Source organism: Schistocerca gregaria, chromosome X, assembly GCF_023897955.1.
Source record: "Schistocerca gregaria isolate iqSchGreg1 chromosome X, iqSchGreg1.2, whole genome shotgun sequence".
In the NCBI taxonomy this organism is placed as follows: Eukaryota; Metazoa; Arthropoda; class Insecta; order Orthoptera; family Acrididae; genus Schistocerca; species Schistocerca gregaria.
Window position 1 is genome coordinate 753,262,987 of NC_064931.1, and position 24,521 is coordinate 753,287,507.

A 24,521-nucleotide genomic window follows, 5' to 3' on the forward strand; every position below is an offset into this window, starting at 1 on the left:
GCCACTCGACAACATTTTTTTTTGAGTGGCACAAAGCAGAGGCACCTTGGTAGTGTGTGCACACAGACTTTGCTGGCCCTTACTGGAACACATGCTGGTTAGTATTTGTCAACGCATATAGCAAATTCTCTTTTTTTCTGTTCCCATGTTATCAACAACATCTTGCTCCACTTTGTATGCACTTCAGTTCATATTCTGCATTGAAGGTCTGCCTGAATTGCTCATTACAAACAATGGACCTCAATTTGTCTCTGTAGAATTTGAAGATTTCTGTACAGTGAATGGCATATACCATCTCACCTCAGCACCATTCCACCCAAAATCGAATGGTGACGCTGAATGGACAAATAGACAAATTTTGCTTGCATCATCCACACGAACAAGCCTAGCATCACATGTCCACTTATCAAGCCCAGGCCTGCAATGGTCCTTTACCCACAGAACTGCTACACGGGTGACGCCACCGGACACTCTTGGATTTGCTACATCCTCTGCTGCGGTCGGCGCCTACAGACTCCAGTCAGCCAACATATCAGATCAGCCAACCTATGTTTTACAAAATCTATGGCAGTGTGGCATTATTACTAATTCAATTGGTTCACGTATGTTTCAGATTCAAGGTCCTGATGGACTGTGGATGGCAGAAGTGGTGCCTAAATCAAATTCGTCCTTGTCACTTGCAAAGTTCTGCTGCTTCTCGTATGTTCACAGATTCTTGGCCTTCCCGGTTGACACAACCAGGAGTGACATCCATCAGAGAGGGGTCACAAGACGCTGTTTCTGGACCTCAAGCTGATGGACATCGGTCCAACGCTAACATCCGTCCACTAGCGGATGTCTCTCAGCCCCTGCCATGCCATCACCGCTGGGTCAACTCCATGTCGATGCCTACCAAGAGGCCTCCAGTCAAGAAGATGCCATTGTGAATTCATGCCATCAAGAAAGTGTCCTGCCGATCGGTAATGGAACGCACCCTCTGCGTTGTTTTTCAGCCAGTGTTCACTTGCAGTTCCAAGATGGATGTCAAGGTGCGAGTAGCGACTTGGCATAAGCTACTTAGCAGTGACTCGGCATAGGCTACAGCAATGGTCACCTATATAACACTAGTTCCAGTACCCACACTTCCCCCTCACCATCGGTACGGTGCTCGGCTGTATGTGACAACAGTGCTGTGTCATCCAAACAAGACAGAGCCAGACCAAAAGCACCACAGATTCAAAGATGCGAACTGGTGCCAGTGCCATACAGACTCGCCACTTGCTTGAGTTCCACCAGTGCCATGGGCGGCTTTGAGGATGAAGATATTGACTTCGTCTCGGCCAATTGCCAGCCGAGTACAATTCGCCAATGACCACACGACACAGACAGAAGCCTACTCAGAAGATAGAAGAGCAGCACTTGCCCACTTGGTTGTAGATCATCCTCCAGACCTGACTTAGACAGGGAACGTCGTTTAGAGAACTCTTAGAAGTGAACAGACAGTTGTTGTAAATTGCATTTGCTATGTACTGTGAAGTTTACCTACAAATTTTTGCGCTTCACCATTGAGGGCCTTTTTTGTGTTATATTACAACAGTGGCAGACTTTAGTATACAACTAGTCACAAAGATAAGTAAACCTTTTGTCATTTGTGTGACTTTGTTACTAATTTGTTGGAGTGTTGTAGAACCTTCATTTACCTATCCTGTTATCTGACCCTGGGGCATAGCTATGTAATAGTAGCAGGAAGAAACTGTCTCAGCTGTGTACTGCACCAAAAGCTGTTTCACAAACTCGGCCTCCACAGCAGCAGCAGCAATGAGGTCTTTACAAAACTGGCGACAAGGGTTTACAAAAGTGCCCAGGTGTTGCATTTCTATCCTGTGCACCTGTTGCCTCTCCCTCCCGCATTCCTACCCCCTGCATCTCCTGCCTCTCCACCCAGCATTCCCATCTCACACACCTACTGCCTCATCCAAAGCCGTCACTCACCTTTACCCAACCCTCCCTCCCACGCCCAGCCTCTTTTCTACACTCATTCACTCCACTTAACACAATCCCTTACCCCACTCTAGCAAATGAACTGCAGTGCTGGCATTGGGTGCTCATTTGGCACAATGTAACTCTCTCTCTCTCTCTCTCTCTCTCTCTCTCTCTCTCTCTCTCTCTCTCTCTGTATGTGGGTGGAGGAGAAAGGGGTGGGGGAGGAGTTCTCTTTTTTTTTTCTTTTTTTGTGTGCCTGTCAATGACTCAACACTTCTACTATTTGGTGGGCTCTTACCTTCACACTTAAACTGTATATACATGTACTTTAACAGAGAGGGCGTTACAGAGTATGCTGCCACACAGTGCATCAGCTGGCAATTTTAGTATCGTTCTGTACCATGCATGCCTTGGTGGCTATTGTTAATCACATATTACGTATGCCTCAGTAAATGTATGTGGCAGAAACTTTTATCTCTCTGATACTGAAACTCATATGGATGTAGTGGCACACAGCCAGTTCAGTTTGCGCATTCTATAGTACAATAGAAGTGGTTATTCACGCCAGAGTATATTAAAGCTGCGCCCCATTTCCTTGACCATCTTATTCCTGACTGACCAGTGGGAATCTCACAAGATTGTAGAGTGATAGGGCAATACGTTAGACACTAAAAAATCACCTGCTAACTTTGAATACCATACATTTAATCTTATGAATATGAAGACAAATTATGTATGTGTGATTCAGTGCCCATTTCAATACAGTATTGACAAGTTTGCCTAAAATCAAGCAAGTACCTGCCTCATAAAAGCTGCTTCATTCATATTCCATTTAGGAAATTATTGTTGTCATTATAATTTTTTAAAGTCATTGGTAGCAGGTTTATCGGAAATCAAAATAAATCTCATGTAATATTACATATATGAACGGGATGTGAAACCAGTGTCTTACAATTCAAACGTGTAGCTGGCATCATATCTTGCTCTGTTCCAAAGCTGCTAATTTATCTCTAATATTCCGTTTATTAGTTACAAACCAATAGGCCATTCTCAGTTCAGCAGTTAATTTCTTAGGACTATCATACATGACTTGGTTCAGTGCTTTTCTGATGTTGCCACTTCAGAGAATAAATAACATCAGATGTAGACAAATGTAGCACTGGTGAAGTCTCTGTGGAATGCTTGAACTTGTGTCTTCATAATATTGTTAGTCTTGATTTTAACTCTCACTACTGACTCATACCTGTAAAGCTGACACATTGTTACAGCAATTACACACCCTGACATACATAGCCTGAAACCATGTATGTCTGTTTAGTGGAGTGTTAGGGAACATTTGGCCAGGTTTGTTCTTTATTACATCCTTCTTATTCTCAGTTTTATACACTGAGCTCACTACTGTGAAAAATATAACTACTAGTGAAAAACATATTATCAGGAGACACTGTAAAATATTAATCTATGATGTGAAGATCTTTTATAGATCTACATGATATTTGTACATATATATGCAAACATCTACCCTTTAATTATTCAGCAATTAATGCAATCACTCGCACATTTGTTTACCACATACGCATACCTTATCATTTTCCTTGAAAACTGGTTGGTATGAATTTTGGACTTCTTGCTGCATCAATTCAGGGTAAAACCTCAAGCTTTCGACGATTACCTCCATCATATTCATCAGGAGCTACTGATTGTCAAAACTGTTGCTGCAGTGGCCTTATATAGCCCATAGATGGCTTCTGATTTGTGAGTAATTACATAATGCTGTAACACACATGGTGGCAGTGTCTGCACTGGTGGTGCCAGTGCGCCCATAGTAACATAAACATCACAATGAATATGTATGCCTCTTCTCCACATCTAGAGCTCACTTTCATGCACTGTGAAGTTTATATCTGCTGTTAATGTTCAAGTTCTTCTTGCACATTCTTATTTCTACAGTCTCTTTAATTACAGAATCCCAGTATATAGTATTTTGTGTTTGTTTATGAGGCTGTGCACTACTTGCATGATATGATTATTAAATACTTTGGCTGTTACATCATTGACATATCCCACAGCATGAACTCACTCTCAAACCCTCTCCTATTAATATGACACTTCACTCATAATGGAGCATATAATTTTAATTTTTAATGGTTTCTGTGAACTTTAGGTGAGTCACATCATCTTAACATGTCTAGCTACACTTCAGAAACTTACACTCTGCCTGTAAGTGAGCTGTTGTGGATGCCCAAACCTCTCAGTTTATTCTTCATTTACTACTTACATATTCAGTTATTCACTGAGGTTACACACCAACTTGGTTTTCTTCCCTTGCATAATTCCAACAACTGAACATTCAAACCATTTATTTACAATTTTCTCCTCATGGTGTGTTTACAGACATGCCCACAAAAATGTTACCAAGTGCTACGCCATTTCTGTTAACCTCGACTCTGTTTTGGCAGTCTGCTGCACCAGACTATATGACTATCTCCAAAAATATTCCTTCCAGGAAAACACTCAGAATGTTTAATAAATATTAAAGCACCCAAGTATCACAATGTTTTGGTCTTTTTCATAAGGTGAGCTCAGAAAACGATTAATCTTAAACACATTTTTTTAAGTATGAACTTTACTATCTGGAGTGTGTGATACATAAAGATTTAATTCTTGACAACAGAACTTATATTGCCAGGATTCTAATCTCTGTTTAGAGCACAAGATACATAGCCCAAATATAAGAAACATAAATCTCTCTGATAAACTAGAATGATAGCTATTTCAATGAAACTCACCTTGTTATTGTAATCACATATCCCATTATCACATTTCTTAACAACACAATATGGTGTATCACAATAATCTCCAACAAAACCTTCAGCACACACACATTTGAAAAGTCTGTCAGCTTCTGGATCTGGAATAAAGAGCTTATCAAATTATGCATGTTCATTTTATATATAAACATGTGAGATTACACCGCTTGCTAATCAGAAAAAGACATATCTTTCAAATATGAACTCACCTGTGACTTCCAAGCAAGTAGAACTATTTCTACAGGGCATATCTGCACAAGTTACAAGCTTAATCTCTTTACAGAAAGGTCCTATGTAACCATCTGCACATCTGCACTCAACTGTAGCTATGCCATCTATACAAGTTCCACCATTCAGACAAGGAAATGAAAGGCATTCATCAATATTCTGCTCACACCTGTGGGTAAATGATGGAGATTTTAAATATTTTGAAATTCATTTAGCAAGTGAGTTAAAGCATCTAAGTTTTGCACTCTAAATGTTTGCAATTAACTCATGTAAACTCAAAATGGGACTGACAGGAACCTGAAAAATTCACATTTGTGATAATTGTGAATGTAGAATCAAATTCTAGCACAAATTGAGAAAATATGAAATTACCTGCTAAATATTATTTTATAGCAAACTGTGTCCTGATTAAATATTTTACCAGTGATAGTTTCAGATAGTTTTATTTTCTGCACATAAATAAGAAAAAATATACAATTTCCAGTGACACACTTGAGAAGTAAAAAATGGCGCCTGTTCATGAACCGGAGATTACTCACATGAATGCAATGGCATATTAGTTTACCTGAAGTTTTGCTCTTCAATTGTTGGTAGAGGAGAGGGGGAGGAGGGGGCAAAGTAACACATAGCAACCTAGGACTCAGCCTCTTGATCTGGCATTTTAGAACAAAGTAATGTACACTAGTCAGTGCAGCTTGTATCTGTGGTGTCAGCTACAGTAGTATAAAAGCTCATGAAAAGGCTCAACAATAGGTTATTTGGCCTTTTGTACACCACAGATTCAAAAACTCTCATTGGCAGATACCTTAACTGTCAAATCGGAGGGGGTGGAGGGGTAGGCGAGGGAGGAGGGGGGGGGGGGGGAGGGATGAAATATAATGTCATAATGTCAAGAAACATTTTAAATCAGAGATGCTTTCTGTTCACTAATGAGAAGATGCTGCTGCTTTCCAACAAAATCAATTATCATTTCAAAAGCTGAAACAGTGCTGAAAGAAGAAAACAGTTTACAGATCATTTCATAAAAATAACTGTAGAAGTTTTTGCAAAAGCAAGAATTTCATTCTAAAAGTTAGAAAATCATGGTTAAGAGCCTGTATTGATGAATTCTTGAACACATATCTACTCTGTGTGAGGATTCAGTGTGAGAAATATCTGCCAGATTGAAGATAAGAGTATGTCTACAATAATCAGAAAATGAGCCCTCACAGCCAGATCACAAATCCTTATGTGTAGAATAGGGGTTTGTTGTACAGAACAAAACTACCATATTACTGGCAGACCTCAGGTAGTGAACTAAACTGCAGATAAATTATACTATTAACAGTATATTTTGCAAGAATTCCAGAATGAGATTTTCACTCTGCAGCAGAGTGAGCACTGATATGAAACTTCCTGACTGATTAAAACTGTGTGCTGGACCGAGACGAGGTACTGGCAGAATTGAGGCTGTGAGGGCGGGTCATGAGTCATGCTTGAGTAGCTCAGTTGGTAGCACACATGCCTGCGTAAAGCAAATATCCTGAGTTCGAGTCTTGGTTCGGCACACAGTTTTAATCTGTCAGGAAGTTTCTTTGCAAGAATTATTCAAATTGGAAGCATACATTAAGAATTCACCTTTTTTTCTGCACTAGAATACATAACTTTGTGAACATGTATTATACCTTAGTATTTGGTTTACAGTGCCCTGGATTTTTCATGTAAGTTTCCACAAAAATGACAAATTCAGTACTAAATATTTTTGCAAATACATTACTTTTTATATTTTCATGCATTACTTTTCACAGTCTGCGCTGTATTTTGCCATGTACGAACTGTGAAGAAATATACTCTCACAGTGCACAAAAAAATGCATATTCCAGATGTAAAATTGGCACTCTCAAACCTTAGTCTATAAAAATAAATAGTTTAATGTTTTTATGAGTAAGAACATCTGTTCCTGCCAGTCACAATTTTTATTTAATTTACTTTATATACAAGGTATTTCAAGAAATAACTCCTATAGTCATACATGCCTTCTTACTGTACCTATTGCAACATTTTACAAGTATGATGCTGCTGTGAATGAGGTGTTCACTCATGGTGGTGACTTTACTGTAATATAAATGGACAAAATGGTTCAAATGGCTCTGAGCACTATGGGACTTAACATCTGTGGTCATCAGTCCCCTAGAACTTAGATCTACTTAAACCTAACTAACCTACGGACATCACACACATCCATGCCCGAGGCAGGATTCGAACCTGAAACCGTAGCGGTCACGCAGCTCCAGACTGAAGTGCCTAGAACCGCACAGCCACACCAGCCGGCAATTGGACAAAAAATTTATTTTTACTTCTGTATCTTGTTCTATACATTCCAAATTTTAGTTCTCATCGTTGGCTTGCATATTTCCAGTAGTTCATTAGTAACATTCAGGAATTAAATTAGCTGTTAAAGCACATTGTTCCTAATGTATTCTTTCATGGGTCTTGTCTTTCTCTCCTAATTCAGGTGTAATGCATTCTTCACAGTTCCACAAAAAGCAAGGTGAAACTGTCCTCCTCAAAATGGTGGTAAACTGCAATGACACGTAACACGATGCCTATTTGTTCCAGTTTATGATTAATCACACATGCAGCTCTCTAAATCTTCACTTATTATATTTACTTCACTTTACTATTTATAGTATCAGTATACTTCAAGTATTGATTATTGAGACTGAAGTAGAACTTGGGAAAAGTTGACAAGGGGCATCTTTGACTGGCACCTACATGTCAATGTGTGGAAAAGTGCCACATGTAAGGCATCATGGTGCAGTACATCTGCAAAAATGTAGCCTTTTCCACCAAAGGATTGTTTACAAAACACATTTAACTGCTTAAATTTAGAGGTATGTATTAAAGCCCATATTTTGTTTCCAGGTAGATTTTCCCAAGAGGAACAAGAAAGTGCAATACCCTTCTATTCTATGAACCGCTGTTTATTAAATAAAATTATATTGTGTTTCATCACTACATTGCGTCATTAGTGTTATTGTAGTGACAAGGTGCCATTGTTGTTACGCACAAGCAGGCTGAAACTGTAAGTGCAATTTTACACTAGTTACAAAATAAATTAAAATGACATACTACTTGCAACAGTTTACTACAAAATAAGAACAACATTTGATACACGCACAGGACAACTATCAGAATGAAACTGTCTAATCTCAAATTTTGTTTAAAAGGCATTGGTGTGAAATGTCTAAAAAGTTGTAGACATGCTACGTTCATGGTCTCTCTCTCTCTCTCTCTCTCTCTCTCTCTCTCTCTCTCTCTCTCTCTCTCTCCTACTTTGATGAAACACGTGGTCCTCAGTGAAGATGCCCTTTGTGAAATTTAAGAATATCATAAATCATCTCAATCATTTTCTCCTTACAACCACCCAATCTGTTTTATGGCTTTCTATAGCTTCCACTTCTGTTCATATCCTGTCATATCTTCTGAATTGAGCTCTCATCTTTGATTTATATATTAAGCAACCTATTTAAGAGCCTTAAATATATTTAATTTGCAGCCTAAAATGTGTTCCAGTTTACAGATCTTACAAAAAATATTAAACATAACACTCAGGGATTACATACTTACCACTCCCCTTCCCAACCAGGCTGACACTTACAACTGTAAGCTGCTATTTCGTCAACACATGTAGAATTATTCTGACATGAATTATTCTTGCAGTCATCAGTATTTTCAGAACAATCTGACCCCTCAAATCCACGCTGACAAGTGCAGTCATAAGATTCATTTTCATTAGTACAGGTGCCATTATTCTGGCAATCAATTTGAAAACATAGCACACAGCCAAGGACCGGTACCATACTATTTTCTCGAGTTAAATAAAATCTGTCTTTTTCTGTAAAATTTTCTGGAAACGTTTCTTCAAGGTAAGGGACAAGAAGATTTCCAATGCGTATTTCACCCAGGCAACCCTGCAAAAGAAATAATCTTGCAATATAAAAGTTTTCTAGCCTGACACATAGTCTGAAAAATTCTAGTTCTTCAAAATGTGAAGATGAAGTAACAAAAAACTACTTTTATATGCACTCGTGATTAAATGAAAAATAAATGGTTTATGTCAATAAAACTGATGAACAGTTCCCCAGACTGCAGTATTATTTGTTTTTTATTTCTATCAATATTAAGCAAATAGTACACAATTTACATAATTCACTAATGAACAATTGAATGATATTCAAACACAGTTCTTAAATTTGTTACAGCACTACCCCAAATAAGTATCTTCAGTGAGTATAAAGACTATCTGTACAACCAGTTGTGTTTCACTTATTTTATTTCAAAGTATCGTCAGTAGCCTGTAATACCTATTTTGTATCTTACTACACATAATTTATGTAGACCCTGTATACAGGATATCTGATTAAACAGTTCTGGACATGTTTCTTGGTTAGAGGGTTTTGTCTTTTGTTAGGTTAAAACCAATGTTTGATGATGTCATGTGTCTCTTACATCACAAACGTGTTGCATTGAAGCTGTGTTTGGACCTGTAAAAGCCAGGATGTCCAATTCTTGACAAATACATGCACATTTAACTCTATATATATATATATATATATATATATATATATATATATATATATATATATTATTTACTTCTGCTGAAGGGACTTCACTGTCTTCAGTGTGTGACTCAAGAGTTTACAGAAAAGTTAACCAACTGATTGGATAGTATACCTCGTACCTGCTGTTCCACATGTTATTTAGAGCTATTGAATATTTTTCATAATTCTTACTGTTAATGGGCTTTTATAGGCATATCAGGTTACTATTTTGAACAGAAATGTCAGCTAGACAGCTATAGCCATAGTTAGAGACTCACAAATTTCTAGAAGCATACACAAGGGCAGTAATTGCTTCAATATTACTGATCTCTAACACTGAGTGGCAAGTTATTGCAAAAAAAAAACTGCAACTCCAAGATAGGTCTTCAGTAATTATATATTGTATACAACACTAAGCTTCCTAATTACATTCACACAGAATCCGACAATGTCTGGGAGCTATCTTTTACATATGCAGACACTTGCATTTCAACATGGCAATTACAGTATTCCCCTCCACCATTTTACTTAACTGTCTCATTGATTGCTTTTGTGACTGAATGTCAGGATATTTGATTACTGTAAGCAACCAGGTTTGGTCATCAGAAACACCAGGGATTTTGCTTTGGGAGGACTGTGTAACAGGGTTATTTCAGCCTAATGAGAACAACTGAGGATTTATTTGAAGCAGAAATAGTAGTTTCTAAAGTTAACATCAATGGCCAGGAGTGTGCCGGGCTTACCATATATCCCAATCCTGTCTTTTGATAACAACAGACTAATACCCTACACTTGTTAACCACATACTGAGTGATACTTTTTCAGCAAATAAAGCATGGTTGTACAACTAACAGAAATTTTATGCTGTAGTACCTTAAAAAAACTTCCATGATTTCCTGGATGATCCACAGAAGGCGTGTGCAGAGAATCAATGGCATTGGTATCTAAAGGATTAACTGTTATGGGCTCAACAGTAATGTCATCCATTTTGTAAAACCAACTGTTTCTCAAATTTCCACTATCTACACCTCCTCCAACTACAAACTTAGCCTTTAAAAGCAAGTTATGCCAGAGTGATAATGAAAAATTTGTAGATAAACGTGACTCCTCTTGTGAACTATCTGTATTGCCATAGATTCCTTCATCACTCATTCGAATTGAAATGGTAGTCCAGTTTCCATCTGGTGCACTCTTCCATAATGTATTTCTTTGAGGAGGAAGATTTGCTCCAAGTTTCCATGACACAGTAATTACATCTTTGTATACATAAACTGAGAAGTAACTCTCATCTTCAGTTGAGATATATAAAATATTCCCACCTGAAAAAGAAAACAAATATTAACAAAAAAACAGGTGTTCGCATTCTGACAGCAGTATAACACACCTTTTAGAATCTAATTGAAACTGAAGAACATCAGGGGTACTGTAAGAAATAGAATCATACTGGTTATTTCACTGAATTTATGATGACTATAGTGCAAGTCTGAATAAAATCATAGATAAGTGCTCTACAAAGGACTGACACTTAAAAAACAATATTTCACAATGGAACTTCTCTCTTTGGTAAAGTATCAATGGGCCATCTACTCTAAGGCAATATATACATGCTCACTTCATTTGCACCAGAATCCCTGTTTATACAGTAAAGCTTTAATTAGTCAAATATGTTCTTCCTCAATTACACTACTAAACAGGCTTAATGTTTGGAGGATGCTGTTGTACTAGCAGTGCATCTTATTTATTTTATGTGGCATTCTGGTTTTTTTTTGTTTTTTTTTACCTAGTCCTGAACAAAGTTGTTTTTCATATTAGAATAAAAATCTGTTATCAAACGATTGATTTCCTAGGACATAACTGTGATGGCAGTAACAATCATGCCACCCAATAAGGTCCAACTAATTTCCACTAAAACTTCACAGCTGGAGCCACAGTCAACACACAAAACTATTCACTAATGTTTTGCCTCCATCTGTGAGCCACATTTACTGTAATTATACACTGACAACTGAAGAGAAGCTCACGGCTTCCTAAAGTTATAGGGGCGTTATGAGCTGTACAGAGGGTACCATAATTTGTTACACGATGAACAATTCATACGACTGCCTCCTACAGATAATGTCAGTCTCAATTATAAGTAATAGGTCATCAGAACTCTTCTCTATAAGCTATCCATATATTATTTCATTTAATCTTTAATTGGTACCATATGGCTTGAACAGACTTCAAAATGTGGTTGGAATAAATGAGGAATGAAGGTTTTGGTGACAGTGACATTGATTCATATTACACTACTGGCCATTAAAATTGCTACACCAAGAAGAAATGCAGATGATAAACGGGTATTCATGGGACAAATGTATTATACTAGAACTAGGTTGCGATTACATTTTCACGCAATTTGAGTGCATAGATCCTGAGAAATCAGCACCCAGAACAACCACCTCTGGCCGTAATAACGCCCTCGATACGCCTGGGCATTGAATCAAGCAGAGCTTGGGTGGCATGTACAGGTACAGCTGCCCATGCAGCTTCAACACGATATCACAGTTCATCAAGAGTAGTGACTGGCGTATTGTGACGAGCCAGTTGCTCTGCCACCATTGGCCAGACGTTTTCAGTTGGTGAGAGAGCTGGAGAATGTGCTGGCCAGGGCAGCAGTCCAACATTTTCTGTATCCAGAAAGGCCCGTACAGGACCTGCAACATGCGGTTGTGGATTATGCTGCTGAAATGTAGGGTTTCGCAGGGATCGAATGAAGGGTAGAGCCATGGGTCGTCACACATCTGAAACGTAACGTCCAATGTTCTAAGTGCCGTCAATGCGAACAAGAGGTGACCGAGACGTGTAACCAATGGCCCTCCATACCATCACGCCGGGTGATACGCCAGTATGGCGATGGCGAATGCATGCTTCCAATGTGCGTTCATCACAATGTCGCCAAAAACGGATGCGATTATCATGATACTGTAAACATAACCTGGATTAATCCGAAAAAATGACGTTTTGCCATTCGTGCACCCAGGTTCGTCGTTGAGTGCACCATCGCATGTGCTCCTGTCTGTGATGCAGTCTCAAGGGTAATTGCAGCCATGGTCTCCAAGCTGATAGTCCATGCTGCTACAAACGTTGTCAAACTGTTTGTGCAGATGATTGTTGTCTTGCAAACGTCCCCCTCTGTTGACTTCGGGATCGAGGCGTGGCTGCACGATACGTTACCAGCCATGGAGATAAGATGCCTGTCATCTAGACTGCTTGTGATACGAGGCCGTTGGGAACCAGCACAGTGTTCCATATTACCCTCCTGAATCCACCGATTCCATATTCTGCTAACAGTCATTGGATCTCGACCAACGCGAGCAGCAATGTCGTGATATGATACACCGCAATCGCGGTAGGCTACAATCTGACCTTTATCTAAGTCGGAAACGTGATGGTACACATTCTCCTCATTACACAAAACATCACAACAACGTTTCACCAGGCAACGCCGGTCAACTGCTGTTTGTGTATGAGAAATCGGTTGGAAACTTTCCTCATGGCACTTTGTAGATGTCGCTACTGGCACCAACCTTGTGTGAATGCTCTGGAAAGCTAATCATTTGCATATCACAGCAGCTTCTTCCTGTCGGTTAAATTTTGCGTCTTTAGCACGTCATCTTCATGGTGTAGCAATTTTAATGGCCAGTAGTGTACAAGACAGAAAGTGATGACAATTCAGATTCAAAACATGAAGTGCATGATAATGGAACGAAGGAAATATGAAGATGACCTAAGTATAAAACAATATTATCACCACAATTTCTTTTTTTTATGGCAGAGGAACCTGCTCCAGATAGAGAAAACGGCAACTACCATCTACTCTCAAAACACGACTACATAACATTGTGTTGTAGATCCCTGGTCTGTGACTTAGGATGAACGCATTGGGTAGGAATCCAGGTACTGGACAAGTATGAGGGTCTACTTTTTACATTTTAGATGACAGTCTACAGTGGCCAAACAATAAAACTGGTAAAATAAAAGTGCTCTCAAAAGAACCTATCTTTTGCACATGATGATGATGTTCTTGGCCTGAAAGACTTTACAGGCTTACTTGTATTCACAGTCACCTCCAAACCAGACAATGAGTCCATAGGTAATGTTTTCTCAGTAGGTGAAAGCTGGTGTAACATTTTTTTGCAATATTATACAAAAAGGTTCTTATTTATAGTGACACCTCTCTTATTTAAGAACCCAGGTGACAGCGAATAATGGAAAAAGAAAGTATGACTGTTGCAATGTCAAACATTTTTTGCAGATTTACTGGGAGTAGTGGAGAGCAACAGAAATCTTAAGATTATTCTGGGAGACTTCAATGCCAAAGTGGGACAAGAAGAGATGTATGGACCTACAATAGGGAAAGAGTATTTACATGCAAAAACAAATGAAAATGGCCTGCTGTTAATCAGTTTTGCGTTAAGTCAGAATCTCGTGGTGAGCTCAACATCTTTCCCCCCAAAGAGATCCACAAAAGCACCTGGATTTCCCCAAAAGGTAGAAGCATCAATCAGATAGATCATCTGCTGATAGATGAGAGATACAAAAAGTGATTGATGGATGTGAGATCGTACAAAGGAGCAGATGCCACTTCCTAGTCATAGCCAAATTATGGTTACAGCTGTGCTACAAAATGGAAAAGAATGACCAAGAGACAGTTTGATATTGAGAAGCTTAAGGATGCAGAGATATGCCAGTAGTATAAAATTAAAGTGCGTAACAAGTCTGATGTATTGGCATCAAACCATGCTGTTAACAAGTGATGGGAAGAAATAAGGACCTCTGCAACTGAAGCAGCTGAAGAAATTTTACGGGAGAAAAATCTAACAACTAAGAAGAAATGGTTCAATGAGATGTGAACAAGCTCTGTGAAAGCCAGGAAGAGGGCACAAGCTGGACAGATAATGTGCGGAAAAACAGGAAGCACTCAAGACTGTAAGAAGAGAAACAAAGAGGATTATGAAAACAGAAAAAAGAAAGTTCATGAACAATATGATTGATGAAATCAAAAAGGCAAATAAAACATCACACAGTAGGAAAATGATTCAGATGTTGAAACATGTGAGGAATGGTTACAGTAACAAAGCTTTAGTTATTAATGATAAGGATGGAAAACGATGATAATGGAATGTAGTCAAATTGAGTCAGGTGATGCTGAGGGAATTAGATTAGGAAATGAGACACTTAAAGCAGTAAAGGAGTTTTGCTATTTGGGGAGCAAAATAACTTATGATGGTCGAAGTAGAGAGGATATAAAATGTAGACTGGCAATGGCAAGGAAAGTGTTTCTGAAGAAGAGAAATTTGTTAACATCGAGTATAGATTTAAGTGTCAGGAAGTCGTTTCTGAAAATATTTGTATGGAGTGTAGCCATGTATGGAAGTGAAACATGGGAGATAAATAGTTTGAACAAGAAGAGAATAGAAGCTTTCAAAATGTGGTGCTACAGAATAATGCTGAACATTAGATGGGTAGATCACATAACTAATGAGGAGGTATTGAACAGAATTGGGGAGAAGAGAAGTTTGTGGCACAACTTGACTAGAAGAAGGGATCGGCTGGTAGGACATGTTCTGAGGCATCAAGGGATTACCAATTTAGTAGTGGAGGGCAGTGTGGAGGGTAACAATCGTAGAGGGAGAACAAGAGATGAATACACTAAGCAGATTCAGAAGGATGTAGGTTGCAGTAGGTACTGGGAGATGAAGAAGCTTGCACAGGATAGAGTAGCATGGAGAGCTGCATCAAACCAGTCTCAGGACTGGAGACAACAACAACAACATGCAGATGATATTGAAGTTCTAGCAGGATCGAAGGAAGAGATGGCAGAAACTGTAGAGGACCTAGTGCAAAATGCAAGTACGATCAGGTTATGGATTAATGTGGAAAAGACTGAGGAAATGGAGGTATCAAGAGAAGGCCCTAATGAAATCCCATTACAGGTAGGGATAAGGACATCTGCTAACGTGGTAAATTTTAAATACTTGGTACATGGTTCAACAGGCAAAATAAATTAAAACAGAAAATAAACCAACATATTGTGAATGGGTCTAAAAGCTATTTCAGTCTAAGGCAGATAATTTCATCCAAGAATCTGTCAATTAAGACCAAACTTAAAGCATACAATGCCATGATAGTGTCAGTATTGTTGTATGAGACAGAAACCCTAAGCACAACAAGAAAAGATGAAGAAAATTTATTGGTCTTTGAAAGAAAAATTATGAGAAGCATCTTTGGGCCTGTCCAGAAAGGGAGCTCGTAGAAACATAGAAAAAAACCAAGAAGTGTGTGAGCTGATGAGGCAACCGAACATTGTTCAAAATCTGAAAGCATGGAGAATAAGCTTGGCAGGCCACACTGCTAGGAGACCAGACACCTCTGAGGCAAAAGCCATGACCTGACAGTACCCGTCCAATCGGAAGACCCAGAAAGCGATGGGAGGATGAGCTACAGATATTTGATGATGATGAGAGCAGTGTTATTCTCCAGGCTGTATTATGTATATTGATGAAATGCTTGTGCCTTTCCTTGACAAATGTAGATATTAAATGTACCTTGTAAGAAAACCAGCACAGTATGGCTTAAAAATGGTATGTATGGCAGAGACTAAGACCCAGTACTTCTGTAATGCCTAAAATGGGGGCACTTTACATAATGCCTACATTGTGGACTCTAACAAATTTGGAAGTCAACATCAAAATATGAATTCATCCTTTCTAGCAATTTAGTTTCTGTTTCTCATTCTTGATTGTTTATAAAAGGGTGGCATAGCACAGGATTGGAGTTATATGTTTTTTTCAATGTTCTTAAGAGATGTAAGAAAGTCCACTTTTTCGGAACATCTTTTTCATATTTTATGCATTTTCTTCTTGATTATTAATATTTTGCTGAGATATTTCAGTGTTGTATGTTTGAAAATACATGTTGTATATAGCTGAGTCCAATAATCAACTAAAAAGTTACGACAGTATTGTATAACTGAACAGTAAACTTCTGGAGTCTGTCAGACACCACCCTCTTCCTTTCTCTGTAACTTAGTATTGTGTTTATAAATTTCTATTCTCTCTCCTTATAAGCCTGCAGTGATAACATGTTGTGTTGGTTAAAATGTTATTTTCATGAAATTTTACTATGTGGTCTCCACAGTGTAAAGAAATTTCAATACAGCCAACTTATTAGTTTGTTCAAGGCAACAGTTTTTCTCGTGTTCGGCTAAATCATTGTTGCTATTATTTTTCATCTTTTCTATATAAATACATTGATTGGAAAAAATCCCAACGCCAAGAAATAATTAATGTGAAATGATGTAATTTCGGAAATACATTTGTCCAGGTATTAACTGATAACAATTGCAAGATCACAGGTTAACATAAGTGGAAGAAAAGCCATTGCAAATTTGAAATGCCAATAGTTAAACAAATGATTAACAGTCAGAACCTCAAATACACGCATGCAAATGAGCTTGCATTGTGTCATACAAGTGCCGGATGTCAGTTTGTGGGATGAAGTCCCATGCCTGCTGCACTTGGTTAGTCAATACAGGGACGGTTAATGCTGTCGATGGATGATGTTGGAGTTGTCATCCAATGACGTCCCTAACGGCTCAACTGGAGACAGATGTGGTGATCAAGAAGGCCAAGCAACATGTCAACACACTGCAGAGCATGTTGAGTTTGAACAATGGTATGTTGGTGAGCGTCACTCTGTTGGAAAACATCCCCTGGAATGCTGTTCATCAATGGCTGCACAATGGGTCAAATCGCCAGACTGATGTACAAATTTGCAGTCAGGGCATGAGGGATAACCATGAAAGTGCTCCATACTAAATTCAAAATTGCACCCCCGACCACAACTCCAGGTGCATGTCCAATGTGCCTAGGCCACAGACAGCTTGATTGCAGGTGCTCACCTGCCCTCCTCCTAACCAACACATGGTCATCACTGGCACCGAAGCAGAATAAGCTTTCATCTAAAAACACAACCGATTTACACTCCGTCCTCCAATGACCTCTCACTTGACGCCCTGAAGTTGCAGGTGAAAGTGGTTTGGGGTCAGTGGAATACCTGGCCGAGCAGAGGCTCGACTTCTTAAAACTGTACTTTTCTGTGACCACTGCTGCCAGAAATCATGTTAAGTGGTTACATTTCTGTTGAGTCTTTCTGCAATATCACAGAAGGAACATGCAGCTTTTCGTAAATCTATTACATTACCTTGTTCAAACTCAGTAAGCATCATCATCATCTTAAATGCATTCTTCACTATCATCAACTCACTACATTCAATCTCAAAGGTAACTAATGCTCATGACCGTTACAGCATATATTTAAAGAAAACCTGATTTGCATCCTCATATTGGCACTATTAGCACCACTCTTGTATAACTGGCACAAAATCTGAATAGATGACGTATTTCAGATGTAGAAGCATGCCTACCGACTTTCATCTATTTTATGCAGATTCTTCTTGGTGACGGGATTTCTTTTCAATCAGTGTATTTGGCAACAACTGAAGTGAATTCTATATATACCAACTGTAACCAACGAATGATGTATTTATTTTATAGATGTAAGGAATTCATCAATTTTTCTAGTGGGCTTACAAAAACCTATTAACTTTATGCATTGTCATATCTTTTTCAATGGATGCCATGCATTGCCTTATCTTTTGCAGTGTGAGCAGGAATCTTCTTTCCCTTTTGATGACTGTTATTCTTAATTATTCCTGGAAATCTTTCTTTTTGATCAAAGTAATCTTTCCAGCCACTCATCAGTGACCACTTTTATAAAATCAGACTGCAAGCATTTGATTTGTTCTTGTAATTAATCTGGTTTGCATACTGTATTTGCCTTCTCCACCCAGCCTTTAATATGTCTCTTCTGCTTTGGATAATGGCCTGAGTTCGTAAGGAGGTATCAATCTGTCCGTGTTGCTAAACTGTACATCTTTATGTGAGCTGTAGTGAACCATGCATTACAGTCCGTAGACTCTGAAATAGAAGTTCCTGAGACTAGTGTTTTGGTGGAGATAATGCATTATCATGTACATCTGTATGAAAGTGCAACAGAAATTTATAAAGGCCACAACAATTTTAACGAAATGAAGAGTTAAACAAGATAAAATATGGAGCCTGACATTGCACAAACAGTGGTATTATAACAAGTAATTACTCATAGTCAAGAATGGCACCACCTATCTGATGCTACCATATGCATTTGGCATCACACAGCATATTGTGGTGTCCTCTATGCAGCTCGAAATGCCTGTATAAATTCAGGGCCCTAGAACTTTCTACTCAGTTGCCACTGTTTTATCTCTCAAGGTAACCCCCGCAGATGGGGACGTAATGATACCGAATAGTTTGATGCATCAATCAAGGCCTCTCAGCCTCAAATTTCATCTTTACCATCACCACAACTGGTAGCAGTTAACAAACATTGAAAACTGAAAAAAAAACAACATAGACAATATTGTGGTTATCAGAGACAAATAATACATTGAGTTATGAATCAGAGACAAATAATACAATGCGTAACCTGGTTTTTCACTGATGTTACATTTTGCAGTGATATCCACAATGCAGCTATCTGCCACAGTGTCAATATTCTCATCAAATGGATACAATGCACGATAAATATCACCATAAGGCTGTGTTTTCAAATAACTACAACAATACTTGAAACACCAACTGAGGTATACAACAAATCTTGGAACACCAACTGAGGTATTGTTAAAAAACCTACAAAATTACACGTTTCTGTAAAGCAAATATACCATATTCCAAGAAATTTTATTACCAGTTCGGCTTCGATAGTTAATCTTCAAGCTAGTCATTTGCTGCATAATTCTCTCTTCATCCGTTGTTATATTTAAGGCATAAACAAAGGAAGCATTGAGACCATTGAATGTAGTATTTGCAATACATTCAAATCCATCATCCAAATTGCGACATGTGCTGCCTGGAGGGCAGTCTTGCAACTGACAGAATTCCATTTCCTGGCAAGTTTTACCTTTATAGCCACGCATACATTCACACCTGAAAAAATTGATATTTCATTTAAGTTTTTAAAGTTTAAGGATGACTAAATGACTGAGAGGTGCAGAGCAAAGGATATACCCAACCATAGTAATTAATTCAAACAACATTCAAAGTGAAGTTCAGGAAACATCAATTAAGAAGGTCAGAAATATGAACATTATTTGGACACAGGTACAAAACTGTGTCAGTTTATTGTAGAGAGCATAATCCATTTCAAGCATAAAATAGCTTGAGTATGAATTACTGTAAACAAAGAGGTTGTAGATAATTGTGTTTTGATATGATAGACAATTCCTCTGAAAGGTATAATAACATATAACTTATTGGCTGTTGTACATTATACAATACTGTCCTTGTGCATTCTCAGACTGGATGCTGCAACCTCAGTGCCTTCTTCTCAAGGGAGTTTGCACTTATTTCTGCGATACTCTTTTTTTCGTTTAACAGAAGTCAGCTGTCTCATTGATCTGTGGTATCTTTTTTATCCGACAGCAACTACTGATTCTACAGTTTTACCACTGTGCTAATACTGTTACATGCAGATGTATTGACTTATCATGTACTTTGGTCCATTTTAGCTTACATTGTCTTTCAGTTCACTTGTTATGCCCTCCTTTCAAAGCATATAACTTATTTGCTCAGTGGCCAATTCAAGAAGGATATACAAAAACAATAATATAAAACAGTAATATGGATAACAATAACAACAGATGCATAATACAACAAATAAGTAATGAATTATGTATATGAAAAATACAAAAAGAGGAGCAGATGTCCTGGGAACAAAAAACACCGGAAAAATAAAGCACTTAATTATGTACTGAAACATTCTTAATAAAGTCTAGCAGTGGTGGAAGGATATAGCAGTAATCAAACATTTTGTTTATGGTATGCATACAGGTGACTCAAATATGGCTCCTTACATTACTTCTTGTTGTAGGTACATTATGATACTAAAAAAGTTTATCATCGTACTATACTAGGGAATATAAGAATCTCTCACAGTAGGCACACAATTTCCAAAAAGAAACTCTCACATGACATAAAAAAGAGAAATAATTCAAAAGGGTAAAAACTGTATTATGTTAATAACCACATTCTTAAGGTGAGAAAGGTCATTTCTGGGGAATAATCAATGCAGGAGTGGAGCAGTGCAGTTATAAATTTTATTTCATTTCACAATTTCCAACCAATTTCACAATTTCCAACCAATTTTGTAATTCAGTGAAGTCTTAAAAATTTCCAATAAACTTTAGTTTCCTTAGTAACAAAGAAGCAGATGAGGAATGCAAATGTGCTAAATAAATGAAGAAAAAGATAACCTAACTGTAACTTACAAGATCCAAAGACAACCTGCTGACCACTTTAGTGGATAACAGTAGCAATTTTCAGTGACATTTTAGCAAATGGGGACAACCACTGAAAAATTTTCCAAGATTTATAATGCATCACCATGCATGTAGTGAGAACACAACCAAAGTGTAAAATGTTGACAGCAATGACTCGAAGGGGCTTCATGAGAGAAACTGGTTCTGGTTGCCATCAATAAATTGTTGTATTAAATTGATAAAACAAAAGTGCCAACACAAATAAATCAGAGTAGTCATTCAATATTCAAGGACTTTATGAATTTGCTATTGTTTCGAGTCATTAATCTTTTGACTGATTTGATACAGCCTGCCTCTCGTCTTAACCTTATCATCTCAGAGTAGTACTTGCACCCGACTTCCTGAATTATTTGTTGAATGTATTTCAATCTCTGTCTTCCATTACAGTTTTCACCCTCTACAGCTCCCTCTAGCATCATGGAAGTTACTCCATGATGTCTTAATACATATTCTATCATTCTGTCTCTTCTTCTTGTCAGGATGTTCCCTTGTTTACCGATTATAAAGAGAACCTCCTCATTCTTTATCCTACCATTCAAATTTTCAACATCCTTCTGTAGCACCACATCACAAATGTTTCAATTCTCTTATTTTCTAGTTTCTCATAGTCCATGACTCACTAAAATACACAGCTGCACTCCCAATGAACATTCTTAGGATTTTTTCCTGAAATTAAGGCCTATGTTTGGTACTAACACACTTATTTTCGCCAGGAATGTCCAGTGTGCCTGTGCTTGTCTGTTTTTGGAGTACTCCCTGCTTTATCCATCATATGTTATTTTGCTCCCTAGATAACAGGATTGTTTTACTTCATCTACTTCATGGTCACCAACCTCGATGTTAAATTTTTTGCTATTCTCATTTCTACTACTCCTCATTACTGTTGTATTTCTTCAGTTTGCTTTCAACCCACAGGGTGTGCTTATTAGCCTGTTCATTCCTTTGAACAGGTCATGCAATTTTTCTTTACTTTCACTTTAGATAGCAATGTCATCAGTAAATGTTGTCACTGATATCCTTTCACCTCAAATGTTAATGCAACTCTTGAACCCTTCTTTTAGTTCCATCATTTCTTCTTTGAAGTATAGACTGAGCAGTAGGTCTGAAAGACTGCACTCCTGCCTTACACCCTCTTTACTCCAGGAACCTCATTCTTGATCTTCCATTCTTATTGCTCCCTCTTGTTTCTTGTACATACTGCATATTATCCATCTTTCCCTATAGCTTACTCCTACTTTTCTGAGAATTTCAAACGTCTTGCACCATTTTATATTATCAAACATTTTTTTTCTAGGGTGACAAATCCTATGAAGATGTCTTGATTTTTCTGAATTCTAGCTTCCATTATGAATCAAAATGCCAGGACTATCATTTTGGTGTCTTTACCTTTCATAAACCCAAATTGAACATCTAACAGATTCTCAATTTTCTTTTCCATTCTTCTGCATATTATTCTTTTCAGCAAATTGGATCCATGAGCTGTTAAGAGGGGTTGACGACAGGTGCCTCTCGGCACGTACAAGAGCTCCGTGCACCAGATAATCAGATACACGCATCAACAATGGAGTTACATACAGGCCTGAATATGGCCTTTTTATGACTGAAACTGGCTACCAGAAAAACAAACACCATTTGCTGTCTAGACTGATTGCTATAGTTAAATTGTGATAAAAGCTTGCTGCTGAAACAGTTGTGACTTTAAAAATTGTTAGCTTTTATGCCGATTGTGCTATAGTTTTCACACTTACCTGCCCTTGCTATCTTCAGTATTTAGTGAATGACATATTTTTGGATGTTTGATGGTGTATCTCCAGTCTCAAATTCTACACCACAACTTGATGATCTTAGTAATTCTGAAGCAATGCTACTTATGCCTTTTGCCTTATTTAATCACAGGTCTTCCAGAGCTCTATTAAACTCTGACTCTAATACTGGATCCTTCATGTCTTCCATCTTGACATCCCTTTCATCTTCTACCAGGTCATCAGATGGTTCCAACCTCTCACAGAGGTCTTCAATGTACTCTTTCCGCTTACCTGCTTTCTGTTCTGCATGTAACAGTGGTATTCCCATTGTGCTTTCGATGTTGACATCCTTAGTTTTAAGAACACTGATGGTGTCTTGACTTTTCTTTATACTGAATCAGTCCTTTTGACAACCATTTATTTTTCGATTTCTTCACATTTTTCCTGCAGCCATTTCATCTTGGCTTCCCTGCAGTGCCTTTTATTTCATTCATAAGCAACTTATACTGATGTATTGACATCTTTTCATGGACATTTTTGTATGTCCTCCTTCGATGATCAATTAAAGTATTTGTCCTGTTACCCAAGGTTTCTTCACATGTACCTTTCATGTATGTTCTTCTTGTATTTCTTCTACATTCTTCTGTCAAACTTCTCTGATGGCCCTTCTTAGATATGTCCATTCCTTGTTAACAGAGCTACCTACTGTGCTACTCATTATCAAATAAACTATCTACTGTGGTGTTCATTATCACAATATCTACATTTTCAGAAAACTTCAAATGCATCTCGTCACTCCTCATCACTTCAGTTACCAGACGACTTCCTTAAACTTCAGTCTACTCTTTATTGTTAATAAATTAGGATCTGAGTCCATATCTGCTCCTGGGCAATATCTGATTTCGGACACTCTGTCTGACCATAATGTAATCCAGCTGGAAATTTCCCATGTCTTCAGGTCTTTTTCCTAATATTACTCCTCCTCTTGAACAGTGTATTTGCCGATACTTGATAAAATTTATTGCAGTACTCAATTAGTCATAATCCTCTCTCATTCCGTCTACAAAGCCCAATTTTTTTTCCTTCTGTTGGTATTACCTTATAATTTGTGTGAGCATAAATCTTATCTTGTTGCAATTTTACTTTGTTGAATCCCACTATGTCTAGGCTGAGCCTCTCCGTTTCCCTCCTTAGATTTTCTAGTTTTCCTATTGCTTTCTAACTTCTAGCTTTCCACACTCTGACTTTCAGAATGTAGCCCTTTTGTGGGTTATCCATTCTTTTTCTTGTGGTTACTTCACCACTGGCAGTCCCCTCCCAGAGATATAAATGAACTAATCCAAAATGGAAAGATCATGATACCACTTTTTCAATTACAGGCCAGCTGTCCTGTGCATAGACATTGTGTTATTAATGCAGTGGTTTCCATTGTCTTTTGAATCCTCATGCCATTGATCACTGCTGATTCTTCTGCCTTTTAAGGGCAGTTTTCTACTCCAAGGGCAAGAGGGTGTCATGAAATCCTTTTGGACAAGACCGCTGGAAGAAAAAGAGTGTTTATATTGTGAGTCTTGAGCCATCATTGCTGATGATATTTATTCAAAATTTAAGCAGTGTCTGGACTAAACCCAGTACCCATAACATTTTCATTACTAGTCGAAGATGATAGCCCTGAACCAGAAGTTTCTAATTTTACTGTGATTATTATAGATCCGGTATATGTAACTCTTAC

At 38.0% G+C, this 24,521-nt stretch overlaps 1 protein-coding gene across 1 annotated transcript in view; it reads right to left on the reverse strand.

The window, feature by feature from the left end:
- LOC126297680 (protein crumbs) overlaps positions 1-24,521 on the reverse strand; it is a 355,128-nt gene that overhangs the window by 48,215 nt on the left and 282,392 nt on the right. The window contains exons 24-28 of the mRNA XM_049988790.1: positions 19,415-19,653; positions 10,457-10,902; positions 8,610-8,953; positions 4,982-5,169; positions 4,752-4,873 (exon numbers count right to left, since the gene is read on the reverse strand). Of these exons, the coding sequence (XP_049844747.1) occupies positions 4,752-4,873; positions 4,982-5,169; positions 8,610-8,953; positions 10,457-10,902; positions 19,415-19,653 (1,339 nt within the window). The remainder of the gene's footprint in view (positions 1-4,751; positions 4,874-4,981; positions 5,170-8,609; positions 8,954-10,456; positions 10,903-19,414; positions 19,654-24,521) is intronic.